Raw genomic sequence first — 18,956 nt, forward strand, 5'->3', positions numbered from 1 at the left:
TGGCTGTGTGCATGAGTGAGACAAAGTTAGGAGACTCAAGCCACTGGGATTTGTGCATTGTATGTTACCACAGCATAACCTAGCTCCTGTCTGAGCCTGACTGAAATACCTCATTTTTATTATATAATCTTCTTAGCCCAGGACACTTACACAAGTAATTTTTATTAAGAACCAGGTGAGAAGTGGTCAAGTAAAGTTCTGCTAATTAGCTTTCCTCCCTCTCCACTTATTCAGTGGTGAATGGTTGTCTGATTCTTGATTTTTATTTTGGCAAATTCAGTGTATTGGATGGAGAACACTGAATTTTAGTAAGGTCTCTCCCTAACTTGGGTTTCTCTGATCCAGTGAGATTTAACCGTACTTTCCCCATTGTGTTAGGCTTTGGGGGAACTCCAGAAAGCGGGACCCTGGTCTTGGTCCTCCTGCATCAGCAAGTTACAGAACACCTCTGCCCTTAGTTTGTCATCTTCCCTTTTAATCTCTGTGCTTTTGATTTCTTCTCTTGCCTTATTGCCCTTGCTGAGCCTTTTTTTTTTTTTCTCTTCTTTCCTGTAAGATGTTGAATCAGTAGTGATGAAAGTTAACATCTTTGCCTGGTTTCTGACTCTGGGATGAAAGCTTTCAGCCTTTCACCATTAAGTACAATGAGCTGGAGGTTTGTGTAGCTGCTCTTTTTTAGTTTGAATGAACATTCAGTTTTATAAAATGCCTTTTAGTATCAGTTGAAGATCATACGCATTTTCTTCTTGAGACTCTGATTATGGACTCTTACATACATTGGTTTTCAAATATTGAACCAGCCTTGTAATCCCACAATAAACCCTACTTAGTCACACTCTGTGTTATAATTTTTATGTTTTGCTGCAGGTATTTGGGGCCAAGTGGCAGGAGGACAGCAAGACAGGAGAAAGATAGAACAGAGCAACAGGGATTTGCTTTATGTTCTTGGGATCCTAGCTATCTGATTAGAGAAGATACCCCTCCCTCAGTTTTAGGCTAGAAGCTGCTGCTTTCCCAGCTAGCTGCAGCAGGATTACCTGGAGGCTGGAACAGAATAAAATGGAAAAAGAAAAAAATCGAAAAAACCAAAACAAACCAGGGAATTTCCCCTTAGAGGTCCCTTTTCCTATTCTGTAGAACAGAACTAGGAAGATTCTCTTGAGGGGTCCTCTTGTCTGTACTCATTGCCTTAGAGGCTAGGCCAGGCCATACTGGAAGGGGTAAAAAGGAAACTCACTGTGGGTTTATAGGTACTTTGAGTTTTGGTTTCTTTCTCCAGTCTGCGTGCTGTATTTATTTTTCAGAGATAAGGTTTATATATTCCATACAATGCCTTTGGTATTGTAAGTGCTCATTTTAGCCACTCTGTGACTATACTTTCCAACCCCATGGCTTTGCCAGATGTTACCTGTAATTTAATGATCTTTTCCCATCTCTTGTTCTACACAGAAAATTCTAGAAAACTCAAAAGTAAATTTGATCATGTTGCCTTTCTCCTGTTGAACAGCAGGAAAGTGATGGAGCTTTCTGGGACACAAGATCGCAAGGAGTTTTTGAAGCCTCCGAGCGGACAAGCCAAGGGGGAGAAGAGCGGTCAGCGCTTAAGTCACTCTTTCAGACTAGGTGCGCTCTCACTACAGCACGTTCGTGTCACTGATACTTTTTAAGGGTTTCTAGTTTTTGTTACCGTTCTCTTTAAGTTTCTGTCTGTATCCTGCTCTGCTCATAATATTTTTGGTCCTTTATGGATAATGTTTATCTTTTCTGCCACAGAAAATCCAGCCGAGTTGAGGCCTAAAAGTACTGTTGGAGGTCAACCGAATGAGTCCATGTTTCTTCTCAGGTAGGTAAGATGACAGAGCAGCAGGGAATCCATGGGAGGTGACAGTGGGGTCTTCCCAAAGTATCTCTTGTCCTGGTGGCAAGCCATGTTGTGCAGACATACAGGACAGGGATATGAATGCCAGATTCCAGTTTCACTCTCTGCTTTCAAAGTTACTATTAAGGGCGCCTGGGTGGCTCAGTGGGTTAAGCCGCTGCCGCTGAGCCACTGCTCAGGTCATGATCTCAGGGTCCTGGGATTGAGTCGCGCACTGGGCTTTCTGCTCAGCAGGGAGCCTGCTTCCCTCTCTCTCTCTGCCTGCCTCTCTGTCTGCTGTGATCTCTGTCTGTCAAATAAACAAATAAAATCTTTAAAAAAAAAAGTTACTGTTAAGTGCTGACAATTGGAATGTTGACTTGGCTGTGCATTTTTAACTTTTTAACAGCACCACCCATTTTTCCTATTCATAAGGGTTAAAACCTCTTCATTTTGTACTTTCCCTTCAAATAGTTGAATTTGAAATTTTAGCAGTCTCTTTTTTATTGGTTAAAGACCTACAGGAAAGAACAGGTTTTTTTTTTTTGTTTGTTTGTTTTTTTAAGTGTTGTTTTATATGGAAACATAAATAGTGTTCACCTAATAATGTAATTATCAAATAGTTAAGTATCAGAATAGTATTTTAATGTGATTAAGAAAAATACATTTAAAATTTTAGTAATACGTCTTAAGTTTTGTATTTTATTTATGGTTTTAGTCTTAGACACAGTATTATTTAATGACATAGGGGTTATAACAATAAACTAAGGTTTCCTGAGTTATTTTACCCTATTTAATTATAAAATATGTTAACTTTTATCTATATACATCTAGGCATTTTATTTTACTTTTTATGTTTTTAGTATTATTTTTAAATATTTTATTTATTAATTTGACAGAAATCACAAGTAGGCAGAGAGGCAGGCAGAAAGAGGAGGAAGCAGGCTCCCCATTGAGCAGAGAGAGCCTGATGCGGGTCTTGATCCCAGGACCCTGGGATCATGACCTGGGCCCGAAGGCAGAGGCTTTAACCCACTGAATCACCCAGGCACCCCCATTCTAGGCATTTTAAAGTCAGTTTTTAAAAACTTTGTATAATCTTTGGCGTATTTTTTGAATTAAATAAGGATTTGTTCTAGGAATAAATAGATAAGTAAAAGGGGTGAGAATCCTGATATTTGGGAATTTGAAGGAACTTATTGAAAAATTATCTGAGTGGAAACTTTTTTTTTGTTGTTTGTTTTTTGAAGATTTATTTATTTATTTGACAGAGTGAGAGCGAGAGAGATCACAAGTAGGCAGAGAGGCGGGCAGAGAGAAAGTGGGAAGCAGGCTCCCTGCCAAACAGAGAGCCTGATCCCAGGACTCTGAGATCATGACCTGAGCTGAAGGCAGAGGCTTAACTCACCGAGCCACCCAGGCACCCCCAAAATTTCTTAAAAATATGAAAAACTCCAAATCAGAGACCCAAGTACAGAGTGACCCACAGAGTATGACAACCATTTTTAAGTCTAGGAGGAGTCATTAAAAATAGATGCAGATTATAACTTGTTTCTTAAATAGATACCAAGATCATTTGCCATTTCAAACATTCTGAGATAAAATTGTAAATATTTTCCATCCTTTGTAGATTGTCTGTATTTTGTTAATCCTGATACCAGCAGACATTTACACAATAATCAGTGTTTTAAGATTTCTAGTTAAAATAGAAACTGTGATATATAACATAGATTGTATAAATAAGAGATCATAAATTAGCTAGGAAATTGCTTTAAAGACATTTACAAAAGTGTCAGATAAACACAAATTAGAATTTAAATATATGAGATCACCTAGAATCTTGATTTTTTTTTTTTTTTCCCCCCTCTCGTGAGGTGTGTGTGTGTGTGTGTTTTTTCCTCCAGATAATAGTTAACACGTGGAAGTTTCTAAAATCTGAGTAATGTTGACTGGTTGGTATTTTCCAGTACTCGTCCAACTCCAAGAACAAGCACTGCAGTGGGATTAAGTCCTGGTGAGGACAGGACTCAGCATTCACCCCAGAAGACTTCTCCTTCAACCAAGGTGAACACAAAGGAACTTTTTCTTGTTTTTTTTTTTTGTTTGTTTGTTTTCATATAAGATAGACTTAGAAGAATAATTACCAAGTTCATCTCTGAACTATGATCGAAGTGATGAAATTTACAATTAAGTCATCTTCTTTGATGATCACTGGTTTTTCTGCTAAGTACTCTTAAGAGGGAGTTATGTCTTTGATAACGGCTTTCCTGAGATGTGACTGACATCCATGCAATTCACTTGGACAGAGTGTATAGTTCAAGTCTTTGAGCATATTCATGCAGTCATGCAGCCATCATCACGGTCATTTTGAAAACACTAATTATGCCACAAAGAAACCCCACACTTACTAGCCGTCACTCCTGTTTTCCCTCAATTTCTCTCACCTCTTACCCTAGGCAACCACTCTTCTTTGTCTTTAGACATTTGTTTATTCTGGACATCACATGTAAATGAAATAACATAATATGTGTTCTTTTGTGACTGGCTTTCTTCACCTAACCTCATGTTTTTTTAAGATTCATCCAAATTATAGCATGTATCAGTCCTCTGTTTCTTTTTAGTGCCAAAAATTTATTGCATATGCCACATGAGATAGACCCATTCATGGGTTGGTGGACATTTGGGTCTTTTCCACCTTGTGGTTGTTGTGACTTGGGCTGCTGTGAACATCCATACATATGGTTTTGAGGGAGCATGTGTTTAATTTCTCCTCATACCTGTAGGAGTGTAATCGCGACATTGTGTGGTAACCGCCGTTTTACATTGCCCCCAGCAGTGATGAGAATGCCAGTGTTGACCTATGCCTAACAAAACTTGGTACTGTCCATTTGTTTTCTAATTATGGTAAAAGAGATATTATGTAAAATTTACCATTTGACTATTTTTAAGTGGACAATTCTGTGGCATTAAGTACCTTCCCATTTTTTTTCAACCATTCCCACCATCTATCTCCAGAACATTTTTATATCCCAAACTGAGACTATGTACCCACTAAACAGTCTTGGCAGCTATGATTCTCCTCTCTGTGTCTGTGAAGTTGCCTAGTCATCTCATCTAAGTGGAACCATATAATATTTGCCCTTTTGTGTCTGGCTTATAACACTCAGTGTGATATCTTCTGGGTCCATTCATGTTGTGGCATGTGTCACTTTTATTCCTTTTTAAGGCTGAATAATAATCCATCATGTATAAATCACATATTGTTTATCTGTTCATCTTTGGACACTTTGGTTGCTTCAGCCTTTGGGGTGGTGAATAATTCATGGTAGCCGTACTGGGGGGTGTGAAATTGTATCTAGTTTTGATTGTCATTTCTGATGGCTAATTATGTTGAGTATATTTTCATTCATATATATATATGTGTGTATGTATATACATATATACATATATATATATATATGTATTTCCTTTGGAAGAATTCAAATCCTTACCCATTTGAGTTGTAGGAATTCTTTGTATATTCTGGTGGTAGTGTCCTTTGAAGCACAGATATTTTTAATTTTGATGTAGTTCAAATGATCTCTGTGTGCATGTTTGTTGTTGCCTATGCTTGTGGTGTCATAATTTAGAAGCCATTGGCTACTTGAAGGTTACAAAGGTTTATGCCTATGCTTAGCTCTTATCTTTAGCTCTTTAATGCATTTGAGTTAATTTTTGTATATGGCATGGGGCATATGCCAGCTTCATTGTTTTGCATGTGGATTTCCATTTCTTAGCACTATTTGTTGAAAAGACTGTTCTTTCCCCAGTTAATTATCTTGGCATTCTTGTTGACTATCGATAAAAGCGAGGTTTATTTCTGGACTCTTTGGTCTGTTGATCTATGCATCCTTCTTATGCTGGTAGTATAGTAACTGGTTAGCTACTTTATTTTCTATTTTAAGAGATAGAGCACAAGGGCGAGGGAGGGATGAGGGGGAGTAGAAGATGGAGAAGGAGAGAGAGATTTCCCAGACAGGCTTCATGCCCAACCCGGAGCTCAGTGTGGGGCTTGATCTCCTGACCCCGAGATCATGACATGAGCTGAAGTTAAGAGTTGAACATTCAACCGACTGAGCCACACGGGTGCCCCAATAATTTTTTTTTTTTTTTTAAGTAGACTCTGTGCCCAGCGTGGAGCCCAATGAGGGGCTTGAACTCATGACTGTGAGATCTAAGAGTCGAACACTTAACTGGCTGGCCACCCTGATGCCCCTAGCTAGCTATTCTTCTTCTTCCCTTTTTTTTTTTTTTTTTTTTTAAAGATTTTATTTATTTATAGAGCACACAAGTAGGGGGAACAGGAGAGAGAGGGAGAAGCAGGCTCCCCGCTGAGCGGGGAGCCAGTTGTGCAGCTCAATCCCAGGACCCTAAAATCATGACATGAGCCAACGGCAGCCGCCTAACTCACTGAACCATGCAGGTGCCCCCAGCTAGCTATTCTTGATCATCATAGCCTTTTAGTAAGTTTTGAAGTTAGGAGGTATGATTCTTCTAACTTTGTTCTTTTTCGAGGTTGTTTTGGTTGTTTTGTTCTGTGTTCCTTGCATTTCCATGTGAATTTTAGGATCAGTTTTCACTTTGCATGTTTCTGAAGAAGGCAGGTGGGATTGTGATAGCAGTGACATTGAATTTGGGGAGTATGGCTATTTTAACAATGTACAGTTTTCCTCCGTGAATGTGGACTGTGTTTCTGTTTGTTTACATCTTTAGTTTCCTTCATTCAGTTGTTTTTGAATGCAGAGATATTTTGAATTAGTTTTTCCAAGTTAACTCATTGTACTTAGTGCTTGAGAGATATACTTCCTTTTAGTTCTTTAATTTTTAATATGAAATGCATTTGGACTGCACGAAACTTACTTCTGCAATGAAATGAAATATAAATGCATTATAATAAAATCTCATTCTGCTAATAATTGTTTAGTTATATGTGAGATATAAAATCAGTGTAAAAGTTAAAAAAATGCATTTTGAAATAGATGTTGAATATCTTCTGGCACATGGTTATTGTAGAAAAGTTTACTTAATCATTTTATTGAGAATACTCAAGCAGTAATTATATAAGTACTATATGAGAATATTTTTTATTTTCTAAGTGATCCTTTTAAATTTAATTACAAAATTTTTATAATTGTAGAAAACTTGGAAACTGTACAAGAGGCCCCCCCAAAAAAAAAAAAAAACCCTACTTTAATTACCCAGGGGAACCACGGGTTACAATTTGATATTTCTTTTTTTTAAAGATTTTATTTATTTATTTGACAGAGAGAAATCACAAGTAGACAGAGAGGCAGGCAGAGAGAGAGAGAGGGAAGCAGGCTCCCTGCTGAGCAGAGAGCCCGATGCGGGACTTGATCCCAGGACCTTGAGATCATGACCTGAGCCGAAGGCAGCGGCTTAACCCACTGAGCTACCTAGGTGCCCCCAATTTGATATTTCTTTTTGGTTCTATACATATGTATTCATTTTCAAACAAGGGAACATAATTTTTTAAACTTAATCTTTTTTCATTTGGTGGATTATAGTGTTTGATCATTTAGTTTATTCCTGAGCATTATATTTTATTTTTGGCTATCACGAGTGGGTTTTTTTAAATTAAACATTTTTTTTTTTTTTTTTTTTTTTTTTTTAGAGAGCATGAGTAGGGGTTGGGGAGGGACAGAGGGAGAGGGAGAATCTGAGCAGGCTTTACACCCTGTGCAGAGCCCAATGCAGATCTCAATCTAACGACCCTGAGATCATGATCTCAGCTGAAATTAGGAATTGGACACCTAACCGACTGAGCTACACAGGCTTCCTTGGTATCTCATTTTTGTAATCTGTTACCCATGCCTACATTTCGTTTATATATAGGAAATTAATTTTTACATATAAATTTCTAACTGGTCTGCCTTATTCTCATAAGAATATATTATATACTAATATAACTAATTCATTATGGTCTTTCTTTGAAGTCTTTGTCTTGAAAGTTCATATCTTTAAGCATTAAAATTTTTGTTTTCCGAAGTTGTTCCATACGTACTCTTCATGTATTTTTTTATATGTCTGTTTTCTAAGTTTCAAAGGGGTGGTCTTGGTTCCAGTAACTTTGTTAGCTACTTACTCTATTCCTTTTTTCATGCCCCTGCCTCAGTTTTGGATAATTTCCTCATTTTTCACCTCACTGATTTGGTTTTATCTTGTTCAGTTTGCTGGTTGGTGTTTCAGTGGAAATTCTTAATGTATAAATTCTCTCTTTTTTTTGTCTTATGTGAAGTCCTAACGCATAACACTAGGAATGAGAGTTCTGTTTACTGTTTAAGTAGAGCACAAAGAAACATCTCATAGAATTGTTAGCAAATACCTGGTTACTCCTTTTCATTATGTGTTAGCTCTACTTCACCTTTTATAAAGGTAGATGTGTAACACTTAGGTAACAGGTTAGTACTTGACCCTGAGATTCTTTTATGCTGTAATTTTAACTTCGTACTGAATATTCTGTAAGGTGGAATAAGTGATGAGCGTCCAGTGGATGAATGATAAAAACCATGCTGGTGACTGAAAAACCAGTTTGCCTCCTCATAGTTGAGAGCATCAGACTAGAGAAGCTCCGTTTTCTGGTCCTCACTAGCCTTTGTGGCAAACACAAACAAGTCCATTACTTTGAGCTTTCTGTGTTTTACTTCTGTAAAAATGGGAATGATACAGATGACTGAAGATCTTTGTGAGAATCAAAGAATTCTGTGAAAGTGTTTGATTTGCGAAGTGAGTGATTCACTGATCTAGGTGACCCTTCCAGGGGTGTCTTACTCAACATCTTATGAGTTCAGTTTTTAAAAGCTCTTCATGAGTCACAGAAACAAAGCCTCATTTTTGTTCTTATTTCAGAATACAAGTGGACACCTGAGTCAGCAGGACCTGGAATCCCAGATGAAAGAGCTTATCTACATGGACTCTGATCTCGTTGTCACCCCCATCATCGACAACCCAAAGGTGTGGAAAGATGCTCTAAGAGATGAGGGCTGAGCTTTAGCCTTCCCTGAGAGCTGGACTCCTGGTGTGATATTGTCATCACAAATATTCTTTGCCTTATTTTCTTGGCTGATCCTCTGTCTGCTTTTGTGTCACTCATGCTGTGTGGCTACATTTCTTTCTGTCCTGTCTGTAACACTCTCCTTTCTGCTTCACTGAGTGGTGAGTTTTTTTTCTTCCTCTTCTGCATCAGCTCAGTCCTCCCTCCCTCCCCTCCATCTGTGGGCTTCTAGGCCTCAGACCTTTGTTTCTCCATGCATACTTGAGTGAATTTCTCTAAGCGCTCTAACTGTGCATGTGTTATGAAAGCAGATGGGAGTGAGCACTGCTCCCTTCAGCTGGGGTGGATGGGCAGGGCACACAGAGACCACACCCTCTCACAGGTGCTCAGGACTGCAGACCGGATGATAGGGAGACACTGGGAGCTTGGGGAGTCATGTTTCACCGGTATACTTTGTACCCAGCATGATTTTTGTTGCTTCATGTCACTTCGAATGTACTACTGTATTGCTGGGGAATGATGAGTATTCTCCTTAAGAAAATAAACATTAATTTTTCAGTCCCTCTGTACTACCTATTCTGTTACTTAATTTTCTTTTTTTCTTTCTTAAAGTCTTTCTATTTCAATTCATGGCCATTTTCTCTCCTCTTATTGGGGAACATTAATTTAGAACCAATGGGTTTTTGGATGTGTATTTACTAGGTAGACAAGATTTAATATAGATTACCCAGCAGTTTTTCATAATGGAGCTAATTCTTTTTATGAGCTCAGCTGTCTGGCAGAATAATTGTATTTTATGCCAAATTTAATGTATAATAGGTCATTTTCCCGGTAGACCTTCTAAGAACAGTTTGTAATATCTTTTGACCATATTTTTTCTGCTTATTTCTTTTATGACCATACTTAATTGTTTTGGGGAAGCCTTAGTAGAAATTTTTTTAACTTCTAATTTTAAACATACAGAAACGGTCCAAAAATAGTGGAGTTACTGTATAGTTTTTACCCAGCTTCTCCTAATGTTAGCATCTTATAGCACCATAGAAGGGTTAGCAAAGCCAGGGAATTAACATTGGCACAGTGCTAATAACTAAATTCCTGAATTTATTTGAATTTTACTAGTTTGTACTGCTGATGTCCTTTTTCTGTTCTAGGGTTTGTTAACAGTTTGCTGTTAGGCCTTCTTTTCCTTCTACTTCCTGTCCTTGTCTTTCATGGCCTTGTGGTAATTTCTCAGTCATTTCTTGGCTTTCATGACTTTGACATTGAAGTGTACTGATCAGGTATTTTGTAGAATGTCGCTCAAGCAGGGTTTGTCTGTTTCTTATGATTACTATGTATGAGGTTCTGCATTTTTGGCAAGAATACTACCAGCAAAGCTTTTTAAAATTCTCTCTCTGTAGAGAGGTTTTGGAGGATTTAGACTTAGAGATGATGGTTGAACTTTTTAATTAAACGTCTCAAGATGAAAGTACCTTTTGTTCTAAACTTATGGATCCAGCTAACCATTTTTTCCCCCCCTTCCTTAAAAAACCAGTCGTGTGCTTTCCTTTTCATGCTGTTTACAGCTTCCTAAGTGGTGTGTTCTCAAATTCAACCATGAAGTTCTTACCATTCTTTAAAACCTTACCCCCTTTCCAGCTCTTCCACAAACCTTATCAGCCTAAAGTGCTCGCTGCTTTCTCTAATATTTTAAAAAGTTTTTTCTCTAGGGGACTGTCCTATAATTATGTCCTGCCCAGTTTGCATTGTTCAATATTTGTTTGTTTTAACATGTTTCCAGTCAGAGTATCAGCTTCCTGACTGTAGGATCTTGTTTTTCACATCTTTGTTAGCCCCCTTAGCATTTAGCCTCCTGCCTCACCCTCTCAGATGCCCAATAAATATTTGTTGATATGACTAAATTCTAACCTAGAGTTTTATTAGCTAAAGAGGATATTCTTTTGAGGATATCCTTACCAGGATAAATTGCTTCTTTTGTAATGAAGCTTTATTTTATTTCCGATGTCTATTGAAGTGATATTCTAAAAATTTTACCTATTTAAAGTAAATTCTACCCCCAACATGGGGTTTGAACTCACAACCCAGAGATCAGAAGTCACATTTTCTACTGACTGAGCCAGCGAGGTTCCCTGAAATGATTTTATTTTTATAAATTATTATCTGTCTTTTGTATTTGAATCTGAAGGGCAGTGTTGAATTCTTTTTCGTTTTAGTGACAAATTTTCATTGTTTTTTTTTTCCTGCCCTAATTGATTTATAATCAATATAATGGGAGATATATCAGGAGGTAGATATCTGTCTCATAAGGCATCTTAAAAGTGTTTGTTTTTCAACCACAGATAATGAAACAACCACCAATTAAATTTGATCCAAAGATACTGCATCTCCCGGCACATTCAGGTAAATAGCAGCCTGGTTACATATAGACTCTTAGAAGATAGATATGAATAAGAAATTAAATAGCAAATGGAATATCTTATTTATTAAGTAGCTGAGTTCCTGTTTTCTTGCCACCTGATGATTCTTGGGACAGTGCTGTGTATGTTATAAATCTGTAATCCATTTGTGCCAGGCGTTCACCTTACTCAGCTGAAAGTTCCTGTAAAGCTGTGTGGACCCTTCTCTTGCCCTTGCCTTTTGTAGATCCACTGACTTTCCAACACTTATGGTGCTCTTGTGGGTACAGAGGGTTGGAGACCACAATGAAGAATTGAGATTCTATAAATGAAACAAGATGGGATTGGGAGGGAGACAAACCATAAGTGACTCTTAATCTCACAAAACAAACTGAGGGTTGCTGGGGGGAGGGGGTTTCGGAGAAGGGGGTGGGATTATGGACATTGGGGAGGGTATGTGCTTTGGTGAGTGCTGTGAAGTGTGTAAACCTGGTGATTCACAGACCTGTACCCCTGGGGATAAAAATATATGTTTATAAAAAATAAAAATTAAAAAAAAAAAAAGAATTGAGATTCTAGGGGTGCTTAGATGGCTCAGTTGTTAAGTGTCTGCCTTCGGGTCAGGTCATGATCCTAGGGTCCTGGGATCGAGCACCATATTGGGAAGCCCACTTCTCTCTCTCTCTCTCTTCCCCTGCTGTGTTCCCTTTCTTGATGTGTCTCTTTCTGTCAAATAAATAAAATCTTAAAAAAATAAAGAATTGAGGTTCTATTTCAGAGTGGGGCAGTTAACAAGGGGGTCAGGTGGTTCACTTTTGTGGGGATGGTGTGGGAATGGGGATACTTCAAGGATGATTGTTAGGTTTCCTTTCACGTAATGGGAAGTCTTATTTGGGATGAACATTAGAAATTGTTTTATACCTCGGGCACCTGGGTGGCTCAGTGGGTTAAAGCCTCTGCCTTCGGCTCAGGTCATGATCCCAGGGTCCTGGGATCAAGCCCCGCATCGGGCTCTCTGCTCAGTGGGGAGCCTGCTTCCTCCTCTCTCTGCCTGCCACTCTGCCTACTTGTGATCTGTCAAATAAATAAATAAATAAATCTTAAAAAAAAAAAAAGAAATTGTTTTATACCTTAAATTTTGATGGATATTGTTTGAGAAAATCTATTTGCAGCTATTAAGCTCGAGCCAGAAAAAATTCATTTTCCTAGCTAGAGTATAATCTATAATTTAAAAGCAACTCAAAGTAAATTAAAAATAAAATGTGTTCAAATTTAAATAAACTGCCAAGTAGGGGCACCTGGGTGGCTCAGTGGGTTAAGCCTCTGCCTTCGGCTCAGGTCAGGATCTCAGGGTCCTGGGATTGAGCCCTGCGTCAGGCTCTCTGCACAGCAAGGAGCCTGCTTCCCCCCCACTCTCTCTGCCTGCCTCTCTCCCTACTCTGATCTCTGTCTGTTGAATAAATAAATTAAAAAAAATCTTAAAAAAACAAAACAAAGCTGTGCCAAGTAGAACCATATTCATGAAAACCTTGGAGGAGTATTTCAAAATAATATTCCTTCCCTTTGTCCCTTTTATGTTGAGTTGCTTTAGGAAATTATTATAGGTTATTTTGTTTAAGGATAGAAATTAGCTGAAACTGTTAATTTTAGATGGCATCTCATGGCCCAGTTTTTGTTTTCTGTTTGTGGAGGGTTTGGACTTGGATTTTCCAGATGACTTTAGCTACAATATTAACGTGTTATGCTTAATACTTTCATTGAAACCTTTTAACAACTGTGCAGTTCTTGGCTTTTCAGATATTTTAAGGCTAGATTGCTTTACTTACACAAAGGCTATCTTGCTTTTTTGTAATACAATTTTATTTAGCTTTGTATTTTGTAGATTCTGGGTTGCAGGGTGATTCTCCCGTGGGCATCTGCACAGTTTTCCATTCACATATTGAAAAAGTCTCCATGGGTAGAAGAAGAGGGATCTAGAAGAATAAATAAAAGTGTCATCTTTGGAGGACTTTATGGTTTTGACATTATCAAGTTAGGATTTTCTTTGTCCTCATTTTAGCTATTGAAATTCTGTGTTCCATTTATTTCTCTTGTAATGTTTTCAGTTTTTTTTTTTTAAATTTTTACATGATACCTACTTTGAACCTTTCCTTTCCTCTCCAGTGGATAAGTTAATATTTCTAAAAGACCAAGATTGGAATGACTTTTTACAGCAAGTGTGCTCACAGATCGACTCCACTGAAAAGAGCACAGGGGCCTCCCGAGCCAAGCTCAATCTCCTTTGCTATCTGTGTGTTGTGGCTGGACACCGGGACGTGGCCACCCGGCTCCTCCATTCCCCGCTGGTACGTAGTTCGTTGTAAAGACTCCTTTCATGGTCCTCACAGCATGCCTTTTGTATGTAACTTTTGTATTTCTGTTGAGATTAAAACTTTAGTGCTAAAATACTAACTTGATCTAATTACAGTAGAAAAAAATGATTTATCAAGATTATAGTTTGCCGGAGTTGTTTAATCCTCATGTCTGAAATCAGTTCAATAGACAGTGATCTTTAACTTCTTCTGTTGTCTCCTAGTGCAGGATTCACATTTCAGTTGTCTTCAGGTCACATGCATTAGTCATGAACAAAGTGTACATCTTACTTTTTTTTTTTATTCTAGTTCCAGTTGCTAATCCAGCATTTGAGAATAGCTCCAAACTGGGATATGTAAGTAACATTTATATTTTAATTATTCATTAAATAGTTACAACATATTTATCAAAAGCACATAGTTCTAAGTTATTATATACTGAAGTAATAATTACTCTGAATCCTAAGCAACCATAGGCATCCCAACTGTAAATTAAAAATATTTCAAAAATAGGCCATATACTATTACAAATATAATTCTAGGATTATATAAACTACCTCTGGAAACTTTGTTACTCTTCCTCTTATGAGTATTCTTTATTAAACACTTGAGCCCTATGTTTTATTTTTGCTTCCTGCAGAGTTTTCCCTTGTGATTTCATCTTTCCCTTACATGATGCATGACTTCCTTATGATGTTATTTGAAATCTAATGGGATTATGCTCTGTAAGCTCCTGATGGAAAGATACATATTTTCTTATTATGCAGGCAACATACCATGGTGGAAAAGCACATTAGATAAAGTGTTAGGGGGCTCTGGGCTCTGGTAGCCAGCGAGACCAGGCCAGATGATTACCTCTTTCTTTTCTTTTTCATTCTTTTTTTTTTTTTTTTTAAGTTTTATTTTATTTTATTTTTTCAGTGATCCGTAATTCATTGTTTATGCACCACACCCAGTGTTCCATCAATTTGTGCCCTCCTTAATACCTACCACCAGGCTCACCCAGCCCCCCACCCTCACCCCCCTCCACTCCAAAACCCTCAGTTTGCTTCTCAGAGTCCACAGTCTCTCATGGTTGGGGGAAATCAGAGGGGGAAACAAATCATGATTCCCTCTTTCTGAGTCTCAGCTCTGCTGGGAGTCTGTGTGTGGCTATGAAATTGCATGGGCTTTGCATTCACACAGACCTGGGTGTGACTTACAGATCTGCCCTCTGGGTAAATTACCTTAAGTGCTGAGCCTCAGTTTCCTCAACTCTAAGATGAGGATAGTGTATACATCAGATACTAATAATTACCTTTCGAATAAGCAAGTACAGGAACTACTTTGCACTGGTGCCAGATTCTTCCTGGGTGGGTAGCAGATGTTGGAGACTGGAGGTTGCAGTGGCTGTGCTTGGTGTGGTCAAGCCTGCTTATCTTGTATTCTTGTTAGAAAAGTACATGAAAACAACAGTGAGGGTATTTGTGAAATGTGGTAATAGCACTTATTCCAGAATGGTGAAATTTGGGGGAAATGAGGTATTCACAAATGCCTTTTTTTTTTTTTTTGATAATTTTTGTTATGCATCTTCTGAGGTTACTTCCCCAAGGTAAAACTTGGTAAATAGGATTTTTAGATATTTTTTGAGCATGTAAAACTTTGAGAAGGTTTGTGGTGTGATCACTAAAAAGAAACCAAACAAAACCTCACACTTGAGCTAAAACTCATATCCTTGAATGGGGTGCCCCCTGCTGACTTACAAAAATCGACTTTTTAAAATCCTTTCCAAGGACTGCCCCCCCCCCCCCCCGCCATCTTTTAGATTGAAACTTCATTATAAAACAGCTTGTGTTTGAGGAAAGTGATAAATAATAAGGTAGTCAAATCCTCTGCTTGGAACCTTCTTTCTATTTGTCTTCCTCCATTCAAACACCAGTTCTTCCAGCAGGGCCTTCTCTGACCTAGGTCATATCCCCTTAACAGCATATATGGGTCCTCAACTTAGCTGGCGGGTAGCCACTGTTGAAGTAGATGTGTTTATTCCTTGGCTTTGTTCAGCATACAGAAAAACAAAGTAGAACAACATAGAATTTGTTTCTCCGAACCCAGGTTCTGGATGGCGGGGACCTGGGGGAATGGGATAACTGGGTGATGAATATTGAGGGAATGTGTCAGCACGGGGTATTATAGGAGAATGATGAATCACTGCTCTCTACCTCTGAAACTAATAATATATGTTCATTGAATTTAAATAAAATTAAAAGATGTTTTGTTTCTCTTCCCCTTATGTATCTACTTTTTTGAGAGAGAGAAATAAGGAAGGGGCTGAAGGGAGTGGGAAAGAGATAATCTTAAGCAGGTGCTGCATAGGTTCTGCACTCAGCATGGAGCTTGTTGAAGGGCTTGATCTCATGACCCTGAGATCATGACCTGCGCTGAAATCAAGTCAGGCACTTAACAAACTGAGCTACCCAGGCACCCCATATGTTATGCATTTTTTAATGTCATTAACAATTTGTCTAAGATTTTTTTCAAGGTATGCCTTTTCTTCTATGCTAGGAATGTCTGGTCATTTAATTTACCCCCTGTTCCCTATTTTTGGATAATATTGTAACATTATAAATAATATGTCAATGAACATTTTTGTGTTTAAATCTTGGTGCCTAATTTTTTTTTTTTCCCTGAGGGCAGATTCATAGAATTAGAACAAATGAGTAGAAGGCAATAAATAATTCTGATAAAATGCTAAAACATTCTTTAGAAACATTGTATTGACATGCATTCCCAGTTGGTGTTTATAAAAAATGCCCTTTTGTTAGAACTTTCAATAGTGGATATTTATGAAATTTTGTATCCTTTGCCAATCAACTTTACTGAGGCATGTAATCCACATATAATAATGCATAATATTTTAGTATATGTGTTGCCAAAGTGAGCACAGTAATGCATAATATTTTAATTAAACTGTTTTGGGGCACCTGGGTTGCTTAGCGAACTAAGCCTCTGCCTACAGCTCAGGTCATGATCTCAGGGTCCTGGGATCGAGCCCCCAATTGGGCTCTCTGCTCAGCGGGGAGCCTGCTTCCCTCCCATTTCTCTGTCTGCCTCTCTGCCTACTTGTGATCTCTGTCTGTCAAATAATACAGGATTTTTTTTTTTTAAAGATTTTGACTGTGGAAATATACATCATATGAAATTGACCATTTTAGTGAGGTTATTAAGTATATTCACAGTGCTGTGCAACCATCACCACTATCAGTTTCCAGAACTTTTTCATCATCCTAAAAGGAAGCCATTACCCATTAAACTTTAACTCCCCATCCTCCTTCTCCCAGTCCTGGTAAACTTCTATTCTACCTTTTGTTTCTCTGAATTTGCTTATTCTATACCTAAATTAATTGGGATCATACGATATTTATCTTTTTGTGCCTGGCTTAATTCACTTAGCTTAACGTTTTCAGAGTTCAGCCATGTCGTAGCATGTATCAGAAGGTCTTCCCTTTTTAAGGTAGATTAATATCCCCCAGATGTATATGCCACATTTAAAAAAATTTATTATGTTAGTCACCATACAGTATGTCATTAGTTTCTGATCTGTTCCAAGATTCATTGTTTAGGTATAACACCCAGTGCTCCATTTTATCTTTTTACCTGTTGATGGGTACTTGGGTTGCTTCTATCTTTGGCTATTGCAATTAATACTGCTGTGAACATTGGTATACAAATATCTGTTTGTGTCCCTGCTATCAGTTATTTTGGGTATATACTTAGGAGTGGAGTTGTTCGATTATTTGGTAATTCTATCTTCTCATTTACTGAGGAGACCTCATACTGTTTTCCACAGCGGCTGTACTATCTTACGTTCCTTCTAGCAGTGTATAAGGCTTCCAATTTGTCCACATCCTCCTCCTGATCATTTTTTAATAGTAGCTATCCTGATGGGTGTGAAGCTGTACACCCGCGTGGTTTTGATTTGTAGTTCACTGATGACTAGTAATGTTGCACATCTTTTCATGTATTTGTTGACCATCTGTTTTTCTTCTTTGGAGAAATGTCCATTCATGTTCTTTGCCTGTTTTCTAATTGGGTTGTTTTATGTTGTTGATTTGTAAGAGTTCTTCATATCTTCTGGCTGTTACCCTTTTATCAGATTAGGTGACTTGGAAATATTTTCTCCTACTCTGTGGGTTGCCTTTTTGCTCTTGATAGTGCCCTTTGAAACTCAGATTTTCCACTTTCTCTTTTGTTGCCTGGCTTTTAATGTCATATGCAAGAAATCATTGCCAAATTCAGTGTCTTAAAGCTTTTCATTTCTTAGAGTTTTACAGTTTTAGCTTTTGTATTTACGTTTTTGATCCATTTTGAGTTAATTTTTGTGTATGGTGTTAGTAAGGGTTTGACTTCATTCTTTTGCACGTGTATATCCAGTTTTCCCAGCACCATTTGTTGAAAAGGCTGTTGTTTCCCCATTGATTGGTATTGGTACCCTTGTCGATAATCTTTTGACCACATATGTGAGGGTTTATTTAGTCTAAATACCAGTCTTTATGCCAGTGCCAGAGTGTCTTGATTACCATAGCTTTGTAATAGTTAAGTTCTGGAGTCAAAGTGTGAGACCTCCAACTTTTTTTCTCTTTTTCAGGATTGTTTCTTAGTTGGGGTCCCTTGGGATTCATACAAATTTTAGGAAGGATTTTCTAATTTTTGGTATAGGTTTGACACTTGAATAAGGTAAAGTAAATGTTCATCAGTTTTTAAAATACAGTTTCTCTGTAAATTTTGTTGCTCTGCTTTACCTCATTTTTTTCAGTAGTTCTATTTTTTTCTTTTTTCCTTTCTTTTTTTTCTTTTTTAATTCAAGATCTCTGAGTCTCTGCTTCTCTAGTTGTTATCTCCTCAAGGTTTTGTCTCTGGTTTTAGGGTTTAGGTACAGGGGGCTGACTGAGACCTTCTTGTGCCCTTTAGGTACAGGGGGCTGATTGAGACCTTCTTTTGCTGGTTCACCCCTGTGCCGTGCTTCGGAATTTGCCCTCTGTTTGCACAGCTCTGGAAGACTCAGGACCAACCTGTCTTTTTCTTCTTCTTTATATGTGACTAGTTTGATTGTTTCTCAGTATCTGGATTTTTCTTTATTCTAGGCCATGAAATTTTATTGGAATGCATATAGGTATTTTCACTAATTTGCTATGCCAGATTAAGTTTAAGTGCTTCAGGCTTTCTTTAGCTTCCCTGTTTCCTTAAGATCACTTCTTCTGTGATTCATCCTTTTTCTGCTCCTGAAAGTCCTGTGGATGGGTGTGGGATTTCCTGTCTCTCTC

The 18,956-nt window shown here is 37.9% G+C and overlaps 1 protein-coding gene across 9 annotated transcripts in view; it reads left to right on the forward strand.

Moving 5' to 3' along the window:
* ULK4 (unc-51 like kinase 4) overlaps positions 1-18,956 on the forward strand; it is a 636,882-nt gene that overhangs the window by 22,569 nt on the left and 595,357 nt on the right. For 7 of the 9 annotated variants that reach the window (XR_014310110.1, XR_014310111.1, XR_014310112.1 and 4 more), the window contains 7 exons: positions 1,508-1,623; positions 1,774-1,843; positions 3,826-3,922; positions 8,765-8,869; positions 11,249-11,309; positions 13,469-13,650; positions 13,966-14,012. Coding sequence is in view for 4 of the 9 variants with exons in the window: in XM_082724762.1 (XP_082580888.1) it covers positions 1,508-1,623; positions 1,774-1,843; positions 3,826-3,922; positions 8,765-8,869; positions 11,249-11,309; positions 13,469-13,650; positions 13,966-14,012 (678 nt within the window). In the remaining 5 variants the exon portion in view is untranslated. The remainder of the gene's footprint in view (positions 1-1,507; positions 1,624-1,773; positions 1,844-3,825; positions 3,923-8,764; positions 8,870-11,248; positions 11,310-13,468; positions 13,651-13,965; positions 14,013-18,956) is intronic. The other 2 variants (XR_014310114.1, XM_082724763.1) reach the window with 1 other exon arrangement.

The sequence above is a fragment of the Mustela nivalis genome, assembly GCF_964662115.1.
Source record: "Mustela nivalis genome assembly, chromosome: 1".
Classification (NCBI taxonomy): domain Eukaryota; kingdom Metazoa; phylum Chordata; class Mammalia; order Carnivora; family Mustelidae; genus Mustela; species Mustela nivalis.